The sequence below is a fragment of the Phalangium opilio genome, unplaced genomic scaffold (assembly GCF_054372755.1).
Source record: "Phalangium opilio isolate 3A_F unplaced genomic scaffold, DU_Popi_V2 ptg000082l_1, whole genome shotgun sequence".
NCBI classification, from domain to species: domain Eukaryota; kingdom Metazoa; phylum Arthropoda; class Arachnida; order Opiliones; family Phalangiidae; genus Phalangium; species Phalangium opilio.
Genome location: NW_028324189.1, coordinates 4,176,388 through 4,197,046, shown reverse-complemented (window position 1 = coordinate 4,197,046; position 20,659 = coordinate 4,176,388). Strand labels below are relative to the sequence as shown.

At 36.2% G+C, this 20,659-nt stretch overlaps 1 protein-coding gene across 5 annotated transcripts in view; it reads right to left on the bottom strand.

Moving 5' to 3' along the window:
- Nucleotides 1–55: 55 nt before the first annotated feature.
- Nucleotides 56–20,659, bottom strand: part of LOC149651032 (protein NDNF-like) — a 33,775-nt gene continuing 13,171 nt past the window's right edge. The window contains exons 1-5 of one of the 5 annotated variants that reach the window (XM_089847791.1): nucleotides 8,632–8,872; nucleotides 8,228–8,564; nucleotides 7,247–7,474; nucleotides 5,886–6,004; nucleotides 56–2,231 (exon numbers count right to left, since the gene is read on the bottom strand). In XM_089847791.1, coding sequence (XP_089703917.1) covers nucleotides 871–2,231; nucleotides 5,886–6,004; nucleotides 7,247–7,464 — 1,698 coding nt within the window. In that variant the 5' untranslated portion in view covers nucleotides 7,465–7,474; nucleotides 8,228–8,564; nucleotides 8,632–8,872 and the 3' untranslated portion in view covers nucleotides 56–870. The other 4 variants (XM_089847789.1, XM_089847792.1, XM_089847790.1 and 1 more) reach the window with 4 other exon arrangements.

The window sequence follows — 20,659 nt, the reverse complement described above, 5'->3', positions numbered from 1 at the left end:
TATGGAAGATCGTTATGCCCTGTAATTGATGGGAAAATTCAAAATAGGTCAAACATACTGTTGAACTCCACAGAAGTTTTATTTTGGACACTGTTTAAAATCATTCCAATCATTTTGCACTTCAACATGATGAAACAAATAGAATGAATAGTTCTATATTTACACTTATTTTCAAACGTCACTAAACAAAAACCAACAGAGAAAAAAATCCAAAAACATGGTAATTTATATGTACAATTTTAATGGAGTTTAAAAACTGACTAAAATTAATGACTATATTTATATATAACGATATTTTTGGGAATTAAAATAAATATAATAAGCCATGTTTAAATAATACGTAAAGGACATAAATGTCAAAAATACTGAATGAAGATAAACCGGTTTAATGTTCAAACCAGAAGACGGAAACTCAAAAATAACTGTTCCTACAATTTCACAACCACTTGCCCAATGGGTCTGGTCATTCCTTGGAATCCTTATGAAATTATTTGGTTTCAAGCAGCGGGTTTCCACGATTTCAATATTTGGTCACAAAATTCACAAACCCAGGGTCAAATTTTGGTCAATAAAATTTAAAATTAAAATTTCAATCTGAAACTGTTGACAAATTTTAATCAGTTTCGTAAATCCCAAGAAAAATACTGAAAGATTAGTTCAAAACTCCGTCGAACGCAAATTATCTTTCTGTATATTAATCTTGGTCTCCTCTTTCAGACAAAATTCGAATTTAATGACCATGAAGGGTCGATTTGGTAAATTGTTGCTTGTACTCCAAGGGAGTAGGAGTCGAATTTCTCAAGAGTTATTTTGTTCTCGCGTTAAATCGATCAATGTATAGATGGATGTAGTACACTTTTAAGGTCATTTTCATGACTCCCCGTTGGTCGTAATCCAGACGGAGTCGTAGGCCAAAGTTTGACCTTTTAATTTTGTAACGTGAATGTCGAAGATATAAGACGTGCTCGGTTTAAGATCACGAATCTTTTGCATAATAACATTACCGAATCGATTTCTACTGAAACGATGGTATCTCCGGCATAGTATTCTCTCTCGTTTACTTTCGTTTCCAACTAGGTTATTGAGGTCGCAGGTATCCGGAGAACTCGCCGGGATGTCAACTCCGTTTTCCACCAGCCTCTTATACAAACAGTATTTGACTTTCTCGTCTTCCGTCGTTTTCCAAGCCAGAGTGACGGAATCGCTCGTGGTCATTGAATCAATAACCTTAATCCGTCTATCCTCCGGTAACGTTGGAAATGGATACTTGTGAAGCCTCCGACTGAACCATAGCCTGACCTTCCTCTCCGTATGGACGTGGGAGCTTATTTCTAGAGTATACGTAACGTTCTTCGCGATGGGTAATATCAATGTTTGGGCATCCATGACTGTTCGATTGGCTATGACGTCGTTCCCACTCAGTACGACTAACCGCGCGGGTCCTGGTCCGGTGCAAGACTGGGCGTATATCCAAACACGTGATTGGCGATTTGCACCAGAGAATTTGATAATTTGGTTATAACCGTTCTTGATACCAAGTCGAGCTTCTACCATTTCGTTAAACCTGACTCTTTGGTCGCTCTGTGACGTCTTAGTTTTAGCGACTACTCCAGTGTAGGATGAGGTAGCGTTATTTTTTAAATTTACCACAAAAACATCGACAAAATAATGCTTTCCTTCCACAAGGTTTCTAAAGACGTGCATGGTTTTTCTTCCGACGCATTCGAAATCAAGTGGTTCTGATTTTTCCTTGGATTGCCGGATTTCGCGGCTGACTGTTATTAATTTCTTCCTGTCCGCTTTTTCCCACGAAAATCCGAACCCGGATGAAGGATGGGGTGTAGGGGGAGCATCCCCCTTTATGGCCGCTTCGAGAGCGCAAGCCGTTCTGTAGTGTCTATGAGGGTTAATAGAAACGCAGTATTCAAAGTTGTTAGGGTTTTCTTCGGTGATTATTGGTTTCCATGATGTCGTGACCGAATCTTTACGCGTCTTCACCACTCTGACTCCCCGGTCTTCTGGAAGTTCAGGGTACAAAGGGTCGGCTCCCAAGTGCGTCGTCAAGTATATTCTTACTCCAGTGTCTTCCCCGTGCGAATCAAGTTCTAGGACGTACAGACCCGGTGCCAATTTACCATGAAAGTACGTCTTTCTTTCACGTCCAAAATAGCTAGTTTGTATCGCTGGTTGATTCGCATCTTCGTTTATTGGAACTTGGTTGTACCAGGGCTCTATTTGTAAATCAAAAATTTATGAGTGTCTTCTCAACAACATAAATATCTTTAAGTAGAACAATAGTAATAGTAAATAACTAATGGATACTACTGGACCCTTAAATTATAATGGTTTAAACCCACAATAACCAACTTAGAACATTGGATGCTAGGTAGGGTCGTATAAGTTAATTAATAAAATCCGAAGGCCACAAGCCTATAAGTCTGGGTTGACAAGACCTCATTTTACCTTCGTAAAAAAAGTTAAGACCAACTTATACTGGGTTGACGGCAATGGAGCACCCAATCCATTCTTCACGAGCTTCAAGAAAATGTTAGGTAGGCCTAGTCTAGTCCCAAATTTATCTACCTCCCTTCTCCAAGGTTCGTTTTAGTCACCCGGAAGGAGCAAATACACAGTCGCGGATTTTCAAAGCAAGAAAGTGATGGATTGAACTCATTAGCTTTACCAGACGCGGATTTTAGTCGTAAGGCGGGAAAGAGAAAACACCCTGGACCAAGCAAGCACTGTCTCGGTACGGATCGAGGCTGAACCCAATAACGCTAGGAAAAACAAAGATAACGACTCTATCTATTGCCTCTTCTCCTAGATAAAACCGGCAGCTAAATGAAGCCAGTTTTGAAAGTAATTGGGAACTCGCTATGGTAGGACGTTTAAGGAGTCAACCTCGCTATCTGCGGTGATATAACTATGGGGATCCAAACGAGGCCCGAAGTCAGTCTTATTTTTAGAGGTAATTGCGTGCAATTGGCGGGAAGTGACACTGCTTCTTTGGAAAATTAACAAGCTGATAAAGGGTATATTTGCTTCACCATTTCTTATCAAGGGCCCCTATAGCCAAAGTTCGGGACTAGATTATGGGTACTACTAAAAAAGCTGATGCTAAGCGCCCTAGATTTTTAGGGATCCATATTCAAGAATGGTTATATTTTGGGGTCCCAATGAAAGTATTACTCGATGCCTTCAAATAGGTTAATAAGATCCTTAGGGATGGGTATAAAAAATAAAGGGAAGAAATTTTTGCGCACTTAATTTACAAGTTCTCGAGTTTAAAACAAACTTGGCATTAAACGAAAAAAGAGAAAGAGAGACTGTCACCCTTAAGGTTAATCTGTTGTCTCCCTAGGGAAGATAAATGTTTGATTCTTTAGCTAGGTACTTGGGGTTGAGTTATAAGCGTGCCTGTTCAACCTCAAAGCGGGTCGAAGCGTTGAGCCTTAATTAAAATCGGATTTTCCAGTGGAATAGACGTCGTGTTATAAAAAAGAAACTGTTCTTCCGTCGTTTTTACGAGAATTGAATGCTGTTAAGCAGCTTTAATTAATTCTATCACAAGCCAGACTAATCTGATGTGCTTTTAGGGTTTTAACAGAGAAGATTTAGCAAGAGGAATTGAAGATTAAGCATTGAGTTTTTGGGTTCTAAATAGTTCTGTTGAGTCAGGTGATATCCAATCACCATTACTCGCTAAAAATATAATTTCCAAAAGTTTAAATTGTTACTCCTCTTGCTATATTAAGATTGAAATTCTCAAAAATTGAAAAAATCATTTCTAGTTGGTTGCTAGTTTAAATTAAATTGGTATTAATAGTACCGGCGAAAAAAATAATAAAACTACACCGCGTTGGTCAAGATGCAATTCGGTAGAGGTATTTTATATCATAAAATGCATCGGTGAAATAAGCCGATAAAATCTTTGAAGTTTGTTATACTGTATAACTTTAGCCTACTTTTTATCAGTAAAGATAAGGTTTACCTAAATCTCTGGTTGCTCGTTAAATTTCTTTTGGTATCCCGTAAAAAATCTCTTCTCAAATCCCATAAGATTTATTACTCTTTGCTCTTTACAAAATTGCTTCCCTTTTTTTCTAAAATATATAAAAAAGAGAAGAAGATTTTTGGCCACAACTTTGATTGCAGTTTCGAAAATATCCAAAACAAAACCTTAATTCCATAACAGTGACTGAGGTGCGCTGCTTTGAGCCATTTTGTTATTCAGTTTGTTTGTAAGTGCAGAGATTATCATTTAAATGGAGATAAACTCCATTTGCGTTAAAGTGGATCTACGTTTGAAAAGAACGTAGCGATATGTGTTGCATTTGAGCGGATTGTATAACCCACATTCTATAGATAAGTGGCCATTTATTTAAATTCATGCGCCTAGGTCAAAAGAGATTGTTTGTTTATAGTTTGGCTTGCTCTGCCTCAACTATATTTACTAAGCATTCATTGTTCATTTAACAAGTGTCTAATCGCCCAAAAGTATTGCTATACAGGGTGTTTCTAAAGTCTGCCATAAATTAAGGGGGATGTTCTTTGGGAAATCAATTATAGGGGGTCAAATATACAGACACACTGTATATTTTTCCAACATACTATGTAATAAATTTCAGATTTGTTACGTGTGTGTTTTAAAGGCCAATTAGAGGTTCACGTTCAATATTGAAAAAAGAAACCCAACTACAGTCTTAAATCTATTTAATGTTTTATAGAAGAGGGGATAGGTATTACCGTTTATATCCACATAAAATTGTTATAGTTTCTGTAGGTATTAAACCGTAACGAGAATCTACTGGGCTCACTGAACTTTCTAAAGTTAATCAAGCTAGGGGTCACTGTGCGCATTCGAATTTAACCAATGCACTCGCGGAGTCGCGGCGCGGTTATCATGGAGCTAGATTATTTTCCTAGATATAATATTAAATCTTGTGTAAATAAAATCAGTCGCTTTTTGGGCAAATACTAATCTAAGGGAGCTAATTAAAAATTAATATTAATTACTGGAAGGTATAAAAAGGGATACGTTAATGTTTCAAAATTCATTAATATCAATTACTTTCTATTGAAGATGAATTTTTCAAAATGTTCATATTTATGAATCAAACTAGAAATAGAAATAAACCCAGGCACACCAGATTATAGCACAAAAAGTGCATAAAACATTAAAAAGCTCAGATTTATTTATTTATTTATTTATTTCAAGTAAACCTTTTCAAGATGTAATTAAAATTAAATTATCTTCAATAAAACTGATTCGGTTATAATGAATGAATATTCAAACGGGGCCATCGAGAGAGTTCGTGGGCAGCGCAAAAATTGACGAAATCATGGGCCCCTCATCAAGTCAGCCCTACGCGATCCTGGCCCCCTAAAAGAAACGGGCCCAGGGAAACTGGCCGCACTCGACGGCTCTGTATTCAAATTATATCAAGTTTAGTGCTTAAACGTATCCCTTTTAAAGAAATTAAATATTTGAAAAGCGAAATTAAATATATTCTATTTATAAGTTTACATATAAAATAACTCGTACGAAACCTTTTTTACTAACATCCCCTTTAGAGAACGAACTTTAACTGTAAATGCCCCTCAGCATCTAGAAAACTGAAATACGAGTTGACTATTCTAAAAATAAATAAAGAAGATCCTAGTCTCTAGATAGATGTTGTAGAAAAAAAAATACTTCAGGGGCCCTCGTTGCTATTGCCAACGTAGCATAGGGTACACCAAAAAAAATAGACATAATATACTAGTAGAGAAAATACGTTACAGTCACGCAACCAAGAATAACTAAAACTTTATCCTTATACGGTAATAGTTCCCAAAGATTGAAATATAGAAACGTTTTAAAAATTAAATGACTTCTTAAATACCATCGTCGTTATGAGCCGTTGGGAAACTTCGCATTAGAAGTCGCCACTCGATGGGGGACAAACAGGGCGTCACTGTCAGTGAAACGGGACTCGGATTCTTTTCGATTAGAAAAAATACTCTGCAATAGAAAAAGAAAATACGGGGAATTGTTAATTAACCTTCGTATGAGATGCATACCATGATTTAAGAAAAAAGAATTAAAAATTATAGCATAAGATATTTTCCATAAGTATAACACTTCCTATACTTCTTAATGCTTACTTAGAGACTAACAGAGACTCGAGCTAGTTCGAGAACGACATAAGCGAGAATTGAAGTCCTACACTCGGTGGTTAATTTTGCAGGACTTCCATCTAGGTCCTATACTAAGCCTTTGAGAGCGCCTCGAATCTATGACCTACCTTGAAACATGACTTCCAGTTTGTAACCAGTGACAAACTTATGGAACATAGCTTATGAACTTATGATTATAGGTTGTTTAGTTGAAACTTTAACCTGTGTGATTCAATCGCATCATACAGGGGGTCAAAGGTTAAAAGTCGCGCGAGTAATATTGTATATTTCGCTGAAAATCAAACTGGTGTATTATTAAGTTACGGCCGGGTTCAGTTTTGTAAATACCAAATAAATGAAAGGGGTTTCCATAAAACTAACATTGTCCTTTGAGTTGATTAAAAATAAATCTGTCGCTGGATAAGAGTAAAGCAAACATAGCTTGGTTTAAATTTTTCAAAACACTTATGAAATTGTGACTTATGTTACAGCGAAAAGTCGCAAAAACTAGTTGGAAAGAACGCGATAAAACATTTTTAGAAAGAGCTTATTGGACTTATTTATGATTGACTATGTTTACCTTTCAGTAAGGCCCGCGTGTAGACTGATTTATAAATAAGTCTTACTAAAGTCTAAATTAGGCTGTGCGAAGGTGTTAACCTAGAGATAACAGAGCTGGGTTAACGGAAAATTCAAATTAGGAATGCGTTTTAATCAGACTACTAATTGAACTTATCCAAAGATCAATATTTAACTCAATATGTCTACGAATTTAAAATATACACGAAACTAAAATATTTGTCTCGAAGTTTTAAATGGGCCCCATTAATTAATAATGGATTAATTACTACTTTGCTCAAAGGAACCAACTATACAAATTAAAAATTTCTTTATATTTGTCTAGCCTTAAACTCAATAATATACTAAAACTGCTTCGTAAGAGATAACTGAAGTTTTGAATGGATTATTGTAAAAAACGGTTTTAAATGATCCCTGGCTAATATTAACGCGAGTTATAGATTAAGACACCAGTACTGTATTTAGGAGGCCATCCATACGCCAGACTGGGATTTGTAAAAACACCAACCTTTTTACGTGGTCCTTAAAGAGGAAGACGCTAACTTCGACATTTTCTGGCAAAACTTTATTATCGTGGAATATCTCCGGTCTATAATTATGGAAAAAGAAGGATCCGTCGTCGTCTTTTTCGTCGTAATTGGATAGTGGAGGTTGGTAGGTCACCGCTCCGGTCAAGGTCAGGATGACCAGTAGACACCATGAACGAATATGGTTGGAACTGGACATAATTCGCAATCTAAAACGATATAAATTAAAAGAGAAAATTCATTAAATTTACGAACCTTCTTTCAAAATAAAATGTCAAATGGGACCTATATATAATAATACCGTCTAGTCGCGGGCTAACGAAAAAAGCGTTGGGGGTTTTCCAAAAGTATTTTTAAGCTTATTTTGAAGTGATTCTTTATTTCCTCTTTACTTCCTATATTTCTGTCGCGATATTGTAAACGCAATAATTCAACGCGAGAAATTTCCGCTTCTTCTTTTGTCCACAAACTTCTAAATGAATAGAGGCGGAAAACGAGATATCGAAGTTATTCGATATGATAAAGAAAAACTTGTATGTCAATATACTTCTCGTAAAGGTTTCTCTCTCTCTCTCTCTCTCTCTCTCTCTCTCTCTCTCTCTCTCTCTCTCTCTCTCTCTCTTCTCTCCCAAGAAACCCTATTAGGCTGATTAAACTCGCGCACGCAGGACTACAGTAGTTTGTGATTAAATATTGTAGAGGTTTTTCCTGTATTAGGTCATTATTGATACTTAAACGAAATCCATATAAATTTACCTATATATCTGGGTCAGCGAAATGGAAAATTGGTTGTTGAGTCATTTGACATACCATCTCAATTACCGTTACATATTAATATCTTATCTATACATTATGCAAAGTATCAAGGAAGTTTATAACCTTACTCGAGCTTGAACCTTCAGGGTAATAGTCGTTATACACGCGTCAAGAAATGTATGTAAATTGGTATTAAGGAAGCTTACCGATTAAATTTGACTATGCCAAAGTTAGTTGAATATTTAAGTTTAAACTTGGGAATATAGCGAGCGATCAATATCTCATACGGATCAGAGAGTATCCGTGTACTATAATCGTATGGGTTTCGTTACTCCGTTGTAGTTCAGAGTCTTGCAAAAAGAGGGAACAGTTAGCCATCCGAGAGCCACTATGCAGTTACTAGATAACGTTCGCAATTATTATCCCATTTCCCATGCAGATGCGTTCGCTATCTTGGAAACGCATTACATAGCCTAAGGAACGTTAATGTGGCTTTTGAGAGAGCTCTCTATTAACCGAACTTTGTGGACACTCAAAACAAGGCTATGGGACGTAGAATTCATGCCTTTAATACGTATCTTGAAGCATAGTTCAATAATATTTTACCTACCGGTACTTGCCCGTCTAGAGAGTGATAATAGAGAGTGAGCTACTTGAAACGTCTCAGACCGTCAGACGTCTATACGTTATACGTTATTCTTGGGCAAGTTGCCCTTTATCAATTTGCGGTGGCAGTATTTTTTTTTCAAAAAAAGATAAAATAGGTATCCCAATGAAACATTCTTGGTGGGAGGCGCGCTGGCTACGAGAATCGTTCGTCGTGGTGAGAGTCGTAACTGTGCAAATGTCTTGGCAAGCTAGGCCAAAGCGTACCTCAAATTCGGGTACCGTCTCAATGTCAGTCTTCAACAGGACGAAAGCAATGTCCTTGTTCGTTTGTTGTAGCAAAGTTGCGTGGAATATCTATGGACGAATGGAAGGCTCGAAGTAGGACACACTACAGACTGCGAGACACACTGACAGCGTTCAGCCGTGAAGAATTAACGGGCGCGCTTTTTGTCGTTTGCCTCTCAGCTTCCCTGATTTTTATGAAGACATGGTGCTCTCAAAGAGATGGAGGAAGAGTAGGATGGGAAAGACTAGAGGGCCGAGAAATCTTATAAACCCCCCTGTTTATCTTCCGTTCAAAACTTCTTTACACTCTCTGTTGGTTCTACTAGGCTTCATTCTGTTTTGGCAACAGTTCACCGGGATACGCGGGTTGTTGGCGGGAAAACTATATGGTAGGTGATGTTAGGTTACCAAATACGCTTTACAGATTTACGCTACTAGACAGAGCGGCGCGATGTATCAAGAATACCCATGCACCTCTGGGGTACCAGAAGTTTTTATACGGTAGCTAAACTGTCATTGCTTAGAGTGTTATAAATAAATAGCCGGAAAATATAGTAAAAATAGGTCCGAATTAAGGGATTCTAGAACAATGACTTCCATTTGTTACAAGATTGAACTAAAATGGAGACTCCTTCAAGGTTAATGTTTTCGTACTCCAAGAAAACATTGATGGTACCCATAACTAATTTACATGATTTTTAGAACAATGGTGAATAGATCAAGACAAGAAAAACTATAACCAATAGGTTTTTAGCTTCACCAAATAAGGTGGTACCAGAAACCGTACACATCCACTTAAAATTTTACGTCATCAAGGCCTAGTTTAAAATAACTTTTGAAAGTTTATATTTTAAACAAAAAATCTAATAATAGTGAGATCTTTAAAAGCTACTTTAATGTTTAAAATACTTCGAAGATTGTATTGAGTATACGCAACACATCTTGAACTTTAAAATACGATTTGTTTACGCCATTAGAAGGGAAACGTTTTAAGACACTTTGATCGTAGAGAGATGCTCCTTTTAAACAACATCGGTGGTTGTAACTTACACTGGATATTTTCTAATCAGGTCGAAAGTTCGAGTTTTGGTTAAAACTAAGGGTCTTAAAATATTCCCAATTTATTTTTAAGGTATATATATAGTATAGGGTGATTAAAATTTTTAATTTCTCCCTTACCAAAGCAAATCCCAAGACTAATTATAGAGGAAGCCATCAGAGTATAAGAAATCTCGTGAGGTTACTGCGGGTTATAACATGAATTTATTAAATTTATTTAAGAATATTGTATCGCAACATTATAGATTCTATTGCTTGTAACGCCAATATTAAGTTAATATTTTACGTCATTTATAGTTAGTTCAAGAGTAACTTGATTTTAATACCAGTCAGTTGAAACCACCTTGTAGGTTCAGGTACATTCACGGTGAATGTAGGTAACAAGTTACAACATTTTATTACAAGATATAACTGTCCAATTAGGGGTCGAAAGGCCGGCATTTCTTTCGTAATTCTTTAGCTTATCCGGTTTTTTCGTTTCAACCGAACAACAAAAACCCTTGTTTAAAAATAATGAAGAAAAGAAATAGAGTCAGTTATGACAGCCTAATAAGACAGCGTCGGAGTCTTGGAACAAGTTGTCATCGTGAGAAATACACTGTCATACGGAAAATTGAACCGCCATAAAGGAAAAGAAACAAAGTGGAACCAAATTACATAACCGCGTTTTAACTGCCCCTAAGCCTGTATAACTACTAACTTTAAATTGAGGGGGCGGCATTTAATTCGTAGCTAGTTCCACTTCACTTTACTGTAATCTTCGTTTCAACAACTTGACAGCTAGTTGTACATTTATGTACGGTTGTAGATATGAAAAATAATACATTTATTGTCTCAATGGAGCTTTAACGCTGATGCTTTTGCAGGGTTAAGAACTTTCGAAGAGGCGAACACTGGTGGTACTTGGGCGTTTTTATATGTTTGTCTTAGCATCATATTACATAATGTAAACCAAGTACCGTTTCTAAGAGAGCAAATATCAAAGCGTGAAAACAAATAAAATGCACCGCTGGGAGGGACGAGTTTGGTAAATAGCTTTGGCTACGAATATGTATCTCCATAAGTACCTAAGAGAAATGATAGCTCTGTATTTGCCTTCCGATGATGCACGGTTTACATTACATTTATCGACGAAAGCAATTCTACTATAGGGACTGCTTTTGTTTGCTGTTGAATTTAGCAAAGGAATATTGTGAACGATTTCAAATATTTTAGGTTTTGTACGCACTGAGTAAACTTGGTTTTTTTCTTTTTAATATCAAGTCAAGTATAAGAATAGGAAACCTTAATACTGACGTAAGATTTCGCCATTCGTGAATCGTGACTAGTAAGGGAGAATTTTGGAATCAGGCTTGGCAATGAACTCGTGGAGGTCAAAGTTTCTTGACCAGGACCACCCATTATCCTGCCGCGCCTACTTCCGGTTTTCACTTTCAATCGCTCGCGGCCTTTTTTATGCGCAAACAAAAAGGTCACGAGTGAAAGGGTTCCACAACTTCAGTTTATTTCTTGATATGCTAGATTTTAAGGGTTCTTTCTCGTTCAGAATGTTCATTTAAATAAAAGGTTTATTCTTAAGCCTCAGTAAAAATCCAGGAAGTTAAAAAAAGTGCAAAAAATTACCACCCGGTTATTTTGAACCATAAAATTCTTATAATATGGCCTTGAAGATTTCATAGCCAATAGACGGATCATAAGTTCATAAGATATGTTCCATAAGTTTGTCACTGGTTACTGAGAGATACTCGTGAGGTGCTGTCAAAGGCTTAGTACAGACAAAATAGGAAGATATACTGCAGAATTAACCGTGTGTAGTCAATTCTCGATTGTCGTTCTCGAACTAGCTCGAGCTGTAAGTCTCTGGCATTACGAAGTATATGAAGTGTGATACTTATGGAACATATCTTATAAACTTATGATAGGCTTATAATATAGGTGTGCCGCGTTGTACCTTGGTAACCGAGATAATTATTTAATTCCGTATATACGATTCGCTTTCAAATTAAATTAGGCGTCACACCGAGGTTCTTGTTAAGTTGTTATAACAAGAATTAATGAAGCGGCCGGGTTAGGTAAAAGGCGTGCTGCGGATAAATCAACCAGGGAGTTTCGGATTACGACCTCGAACGGGGAATTAAACCCTGGGAATGTATACTTGGCTAAGAAAAGCTGCTTCTGCTGCAAAAAAAAGAGTATCGCTATGCCCAACCAACATCGTAGAAGCACGAATAAACGTGATATTAAATGATGAACGAGACCCGAAATCCTTGCACGATTAAAAACCTTCTATGAGAAAATTCAAAATAAAAAATATTGTACGATACTTTTATAAATTCCGGGAAATTACTAATATTTCTTTACGGAAGAAATTGGCATACAAAATTGTGGATTCATGAATCTGGGTGCTGTACCTACAATTAGATTATCAATTATCGTCTAATTGCATGAGGAATAATTATAATTAAAAGAAACCGCATGGTTTGATTGTATGGTTGATCTTCATGCGTATTCACAATTCGTTACCTAATTTGACCGAACTGCATGTTTGATGTCAGTAATACTAGCGGAAGGTTTTATAAGTGGTTTGAATGAGTCCGAGAATCCCTATAACAATAAAGCGCGTAAAAAGCGCCACATTCTACACCCTAACATTTAAAATCTTTATGAATAACCCCTTAGTTTTATTGAATTTTTAAAAGCTGTAAAAATAATCGATTCTGAAAAACATGTTTAGTGTTTAGTGTCGACATAGATTGGAAGCTCATCAATTAAAGCACCACGGGCAACTCCAGGTAGCTTAGCTAGTTAAAAACAAACTTGATCGAAAGGTATAGCTTAAATTTTTCGAACAACTTAAACTGTTAAATTAAAAAATTTACAACCCGCCCTTTTCATCGAATTTAGGTTTAGCTTTATGGCCAAATATTTTCAAGCCTCAAAGAAAAAGAAGCTCTAGATAAAAGGCACGCATGCATATATTTAAAAGTACAAAACTTAATTAACTTTTCAAAGTTCTCACCTCATAATTACTTCAAACAGACACGTTTTTAATTAAGGCTTCCTTATTAAAAGGTTGAAAAATAAAAATAGAATTAAAATTGTAAACATAGTTTCAAGTGTTCATAGGCACGTATAAGACAAATCGTTTTCCAAAGTCTCGGGTAGTGGTATAAAGTTGATGTCGCTTTTGGCGTCTAATCTCACTATCACGTTCTGATTGGGCGCGACATGTCTGGGACAAGAAACCCGACAACAACGTGGTGGCGGCGACCAGTGTCCAAGAATTAGAAAAATAAAAGCTTCCCCTCTAGTCAAATTACTATCAAAAATAGGATATGTAACTAGAGGCGTTGAAATTTAAGATTTTCCCCAACTTATTTCTTATCTAAGTCAACTTATCCCCCAAAAGTCTGGCTAAAGATAACGCTACGTATAATGTAACGTTTCAGCCCATAGGGAATAAATAACCTTCGAAGTGTGAAGAAATTGTTAAAACTAAAACGCGTTACTTAGGGGCCACGGCCACTAATAGTTAATATTTGCCAAATTCATTGTGACAGATATTGTGACTAATTTGTCTTTCTCTCTCTTCAACTTTTCTCGGATTTGTAAATAATGGACCTCTTCTTGTCGAAAGTGGTAATTAGGTACAGAGGTATCACTGCATGAAGACTTTAATATACTTAAATCCATCCTGGATAGATAATGATAACCTCTAATGATTTTCGCATTTTGGAAGCTTGCCTCTTCGTAGATATTAAGTTTGTGTTGATTCCCATCTTTTAGTAAATTATAGAGGAACCTCTATACTCGAGATAAATATTTAGATGTCGCGCTAATATTGGCAGTCAGTCTATTGGGAGCCAGTGCAAAATATAAAAGACAAACGAACGATGCCAAGTTTCGGACGTTATGGGAAAATATCTTTAACTTAAAAAGAAAAAACTAATTTACCTATTACTTCATATGCGTGATTAGTCTAAATATTAATTATGGAAGTTTTTCATTTTGTTGAATACGCCCACGCGTGTTTTTATGACCCATACGTGCACAGGTTCTAGAAATAACTCTCCCTTATTAACATAGGCCTAACCTAAACCCTTTCTTTTAAGTTAGTTTTGAGAGCATTGATGAGTTTTTGAAGCGATAGTGTAATAGGGAGTAAACTTAAAATTGTTAACTTCATTAGCTCCCAAGGGTGTTTCCAAAATTCAAAACCTTCCTTTCTCTCTTTTGGCTGGCCTTAATGGACGAAATATAATAAGGTTTGCATTCCGCTTTTCGTTTTCTTATGAAACTCAGCTAGTCGCGGTGCGCTGTATTCTTATTATATCGTCGTTAAAGGTTAATTCGGGGAAACAATGCGAGTTTGTGAATACTTAAAAACTAATTAACCTTCGCCTTCTTTATTGAAGAATGGTGTAATGCAGGAGGAACGGAATTTCAGCACACGGTTAAGCTTTTAGTGCACTCCTTTTCATATAAATTTATGACCCGTAAGGTGGAACTAAGCCAAATATTGCTCCAAGTTCCATTATTTCATTGTACATATTTTTCAGACTATTACGAATGATACCATTTACACTGCAGGAGACCAGGCTACTTGCTAAGTAGCTTCGCCTCCTGCGGTGTAAATTGTATCAATAGTCTGAAAACTATGCATATTTCAATGATTTTCTCGCTGAAATATATTCAAAATATTTCAAAATTTATTTTACACTATGGTTCATATAATAGAAACGAGTTACGACGATAAATAGAGACTTAACAGACCCAGAAAAACCAGCAGGTGGCGAAATAAGTTAAATTGCATCTGACAGAAGCGTATTGTTAACAGATTTTTAAACAAAGATTTATATTTAGACTCTACCGAAGGAATCGTAACTTTCTTCTCTGTTTTAAGATTCACTCCTTTTTCCAGTTTCAATCTCCTTACCACCGCTTTATTTTGATAAACAAGAAAATTTGCACTATTTTTAAACCGTAAGGCCTGAGAGGAAAAACCCTTTTGTTTATTTGAACTTTGCATTTATTTTTTCGCTTCTGGAAATGATGCAGAAACGAGGTGGAAGAGAAAAAATGGGAATAAGGCTTTTTGTTTTCAGTTTTTCTTTTCTTGGTAGCTTGGGAACGAAAAATATAAGTAAATATGAAAAGTATCGTGAAAAAGAAGATAGTTGGAAGATGAAAGGTTTAAAGGAGATAGATGTTAACTCCGCGAATTGCTACTATGTTTATCATAAGTTTGTGAGACACGTTCCATGAGTATAAAACTTCCTGTACTTCGTATTACTAGAGACTTACTGAGAGCTAGTTCGAGAACGACGCGAGAATTGACTACACGCGGTTTTTGCAGGACTTCCATCTTCCTATTTAGTCTGTACTAGCCTTTGACAGCGCCTCACCAGGCGTCGCTTTACCTCGAATCTATGACCTATACTTCACTTCATGGCAAGTTTGTAACCAGTGACAAACTTATGGAACATATCTTATAAACTTATGCTTCTATGGGTAGTTACTTATATTTTTGGCGATAAACCTAAAGAATGCCTTTCAAATATTGGACGGAAAATCTAGTTACTGTGTTTTTCCGCTCACAACTCTATTTTCCGCAATGCACGAAGCTACCTTCATCTGGGCCAAGCTAAGAAAGCTAAATTCTTATAGATCGTTCCATTTATTATGTAGATAAATATTCCAGCATAGAATTGTTTTGTCTTTACTTCTTGGTGCATGCACGTGTTAAAGAAGATTCTAGTGTTTTTGGCTTGCAACCAAATCCTAAACAGATTTTCCTAGCCATTGGTAGCCTATATTATCAGTTCTTTTAGTAACGCTAGCTTAGGATACGATGGTATAAGTATTTAGCCTCTTCGGTGTCATAATTTTCTCGCCAATCTTCAAGAGAGAGTAGAAGCACTTTATTTAATTACGGAAGGAAGCCCCATCCCCCCCCCCCTTAGACGCGTTTCACTTGGCATTGATAAATTTGTTTCGACTTTAACAACTTCATTGTTTCATATATCGTAAAGCTTTGATGAAGGAGTTTTATAGGATAATGGGAGATTAGAAGAAGAGAAAAGTAATTATGATCCAAAGTAAGACTTTTTTAATTAGTCAGTAAAGATACAAGCGGGATTAAAAATGTTGACCTCATTCAGAAATTAATCAGCATCTTAGCCTCAAATGCAGCTCTGTTGTTTAATAAAATAATGACTTTTCCTATGAGAGTGTTTTGCAATTTGAACCCTCAAGAACAGTAATTGGATCAAAAACTCTACAGGTGAAATTTATAAATGGTTTGTTCGGTCTAATTTTAACTGCATTTAAGACTTAGCAACTTTTGCTGATAGACAGATTGTGTTAAACTTTATCCCTTCCGTTCCAGATGCAGTTGACATATATTGGAAAGAACACGTGTGTGCCACGTGTACATCTGTCGTCTAGACATTTCTCAATATATTTGAAATTAATTTCAAAAAATCCTATCTTTTAATTAAGGAGATTCCATAGAATTCAGTTCAATACTGAAGCACTATAGCTCTGAACTGATTGATACTGGATGACGCTTACTTGAAAGTGAATTTGATATGTAGGAACGGCTTCACAATAGTTTCCTTCCAGAAAATTAAGTGAAAACGTGTTCGAAGGATGTGCTCTTGTTACTTTAAAAAAAATCCTGGTATACCCAAAGAAAAAATGCTAGGTCCGCCTTCTCGAATTGCCGGAAACTTAGAACATCCGTCTTCCCACTCGAGGAACGCGTCGCTATCCTGATTGCAAATACTTCATTTACGAATGCGCGGTCGATACTTGCGACTTAAAATGTTTTCGCCGTCAAATGCAGAGTTTTCTTTCATCTGTAAACGATTGTACTTGAATTCTTCCTTTGCTTGAAAAGCAAGTATAATCCTATTATTTCCAACAAAACAACATACGCTTGAAGTAATTAATTTTGTCATTCTATATAGTCTATCGTTCCTGGAATTCCAGGATTTAATTTTATTTTTTTTTATCTTCTTTTAATATTGTTTGACAGGATTTATGAAAGAGTCTTATACTTAGCCTTGTACCAAATTTAAAAATAATAATTCTTCAGTCCATTCAATTTCTACTCAACGTACAGCTAGGCACGTTATCATTACGAAGGTATATAAGAATATATATTATAAAGCATTGACAATAGGGACATATCATAAGTTCATAAGATATGTTCCATAAGTTTGTAACTGATTACTGAGAGCTTGTCATGAAGTGAAGTAGGTCATAAATTCTCGTAAAAAAATCTAATAGATATAATTTCGTTTATAAATTTTTCTGTACAAGATTAGGTCTAAAAGAATTACTAAGATGATTTTGTCCAAATAGAAAATTACAGAATTATATAGTTATAGTTTATACTCGGTCTATATAGTTTAGTAACTAAAAACGCTGTAAAACCATTAAACATTCCCATCCAAAAACTAAGAAACACGATCCTAAAACATGATGTTATATAAATATTCGCTAGATATGTTTTTCAAAACGATGGACCGGGTGCATTTTACTCAAAATGTTCCCAGCATAATAATCTTTTAACGCATTTTCATCTGTATAGTGTATCTAAAAGAACTTTGAAACCATTTTCTTCGAAAGAAGCATCTCAGCGCCATGGTGTGCAGTATGGTATATATGCCCGAAAGAAGTTTGACCCCAGATAGTAAGAAAGGTCATCTCTGAATCAAGCTCGTATACATGTCAGGAATCTCTTCGTCTGAAGAAATCATAGATCTTATTATCAATGGTTAGCTATAGGCAGCTATAGCTAAGTTAGGCCACATGCGGAACTGAACTGAAGAGATGGAAGAATTCAGAGTAAAGTATAAGCTGTTCCCGGAATAGTTACATTAGGCTTCTTTTGATAAGACGGCGGCGTCTAATGCCCGCCAGATATTAGGGGTCGTCAGGAGAGGTCACGAGAATCTTCCCTCCTACTTTTGGGAAGAACAGCTAGTTCTATCTGGAACCGCAGAGGCAGTACTGTGGAGGAGAGAACAGAGCGGCTTCGCTTTGAGGGTAAAGTTTATTTGTCGTTCAATTTCGCGAATGTAAGCATCGAAGAAGAAGAAGACGATGGGGGCCAGACTCGGCCATAATTTCTTCACCATCTCTCCTTCACCGGCCGGCTTTCTTGTCCTTCTTTCCTCGCCCATCTAGCGCTCAACTTAATGGGAAGGGACGGTGAAAATCTGTAAAACAGCGGCGCGCTGTTCACGCTCGAAGAATGATTAGGTTTACAGTTTTATACTTAAACTTTTAAGACTACTAGAATTAACGCCTGTGTTTGTTGATTCGCTTCTCCGGAAGCTCCATCGCGTTAGATTAAAATTGACTTTAAGAGGACACGCGTTATCTTCGAAGCTTTACAAGGGTTTTGCTATCAATGTTCTCGACTTGGTGTTTATAAAAAATTCAGAGCCAAATCAAACTTGGTTTTATAAATGCAAGATGGTTTTTAAAAATTAATTCCAGTTGAAAGCGATGTTGAATAATAAAAATTTACTGCTAAAAAATATATGTACGTACTTTGAAAGTACGTTTCCATACAGATGTAACAATTCTCTGGAATCAAAAAGACCGCCCTATGATCCTAAATATTTCAATGTTCGTCTTTCTCACTTTCCAAGACGCTCTTTCTTTGCCTTTCGCCGGTACATATCTGCTTTCAAGGCCCAACTCTTTGAAAATTTATAGAGCGTAAGGTATTTATTTCTTTTCTTTTTTCTTGCTGAGAAAAGAAAAAGAATCGTATCGTTTCGGTATACCCCCGTGGTTTTCTCGAATGCGAACGAGCTATAGCGGATCAGAAATCTTCTTTTTGGCCCATCTCTTTGACTGCTAACATCTTGAGATTTTCTCGCGCGCTGTGCCTAAGTATAAAGCCGGATTCCGCCCACCCATTATGACCATTATATCTCCACAGGGGAATAAGCTATAGCTAAGATCTGGCAAAAATAAAATGGTAGGGGCAAAAATGTTAGGGGATTTTGGTATGCGGATTGTAAAACGAGTAAATGCCCAAGCATTCGATGTAATGTTGTTGATACAGCAGTTAAAATCACGCATTGCATGGCCCATTAGATCGTTTTGTTGTCATATCAAGGACATTCAAGCTCCTTAACACTAAATTCACCATGAACCCAAATACGATTATTAAACCCTAAGGAATTTGATCAATTAGGATTACCTTAACTAAATTAAAAACGAAGTTTTCTTTATTTTTTTAAGGTTTTGTCACGTATGGCTACAGAAAATTACTTTCTATATTGACAGGATAACTCTAGACACATTTATCTTTCGAACCAGTCCTCGGAAAATAACTGGTAAAAAAAAGTTAATTTCAATCTAAGTTTTGTTGAGAAAAAGTTTGCTAAGGTTAATAGATCAGCAGTGAAAACACGTTTCAAAATAAAAGAAACCAGAGCTAAGTCTGTGGTCAGGTGATGTATAGAGGGGTCAAGGCCAGATCGTTGATGTAAGGAATAATTACGCGCCTAAGCTTCCAGCAACAAGTGAGACACGTCAACAAGTCCAGCAGGCGGAACGCAAAGAAGTATGTAGAATAAAAACTCAATGGAGTAACGGTGTCCAGCTTTGTGGAAATTGAGACAGTGACTCGTCCTGCTTGTCTACAATACTAACATGATTTTCCATTATTACGTTGGTATTTATACTTTAAAAGATATTGAAATAGTATAAAAAATTATATAACTTTACGCTTTTTTTAAAAAAAAAACTTTTTAAAGGTAAGTTAATTTTTATCTTTTCTTCGTGAGACAGATACGTTTTGAAACTAAGTAAATATAACTAGGGTATTTTAAATTAGATTTTAATGTCCCCACGAGACTAAAACCTCTTCTAGTTTACCATAACTACTACTAAATGTAAGATAAACATTGAGAAATTTAAGATTTCCGAGTTTTATCAAGTTTCTCCATTAAAAACCGCGGACATAAAACAGTGTTTCCACTAAAAAGAGCCCGAAGGCTTCTTGAAAGTTGGTTCTTAACGTGATAAAACCAACATATCAAATACTCGTAATGTATGTCCCAGTTCGCGTCGACTTAATCAGCTTTTTTCTTAATACTTTCAAATGGTGGAAGAGGTTCTGTAACGCTAAGATAACTTATTACCGACAATTTACGGGATCCGTAAAAATGACGTCTTTGAGTTGAATACTAATTCCAGAAGGAAACCACAGAGGGAAGTCGTATTACGAAAGAAGGGAGGGGGTGGGATATCAATTTCTAGGAATAGACGAGACGAGTCCTGAATATTAAACAGATTCTCTATTTATCTCGTAAAGTTGTATTAGCTTCCATACCTCGTAACTTAGAACGGTTAAACGGACTAAGCTACTGACTTGTGGTTTGCAGAGTTCAATATATTTGCCTATATTTTAACTCCTTAATTCTTTTTTATTTTTTCATTTTCACTTCTTTTTAAATTTGTTAATTTGGCACAATAGTACAACCGAGTGTTTATTTTTAAATTTTGGTTCATTGGGCAAAATAGTGCAGCCGATTCTTGCTTTTTTAAATTTTGGTTCATTGTGCAAAATAGTGCAGCCGAGTCTTGTTTTTTAAGAACTTTCACTCATTGTGCAAATTAGTACAGTCAGTCGAGTCTTGTTTTTTAAGAAGTTT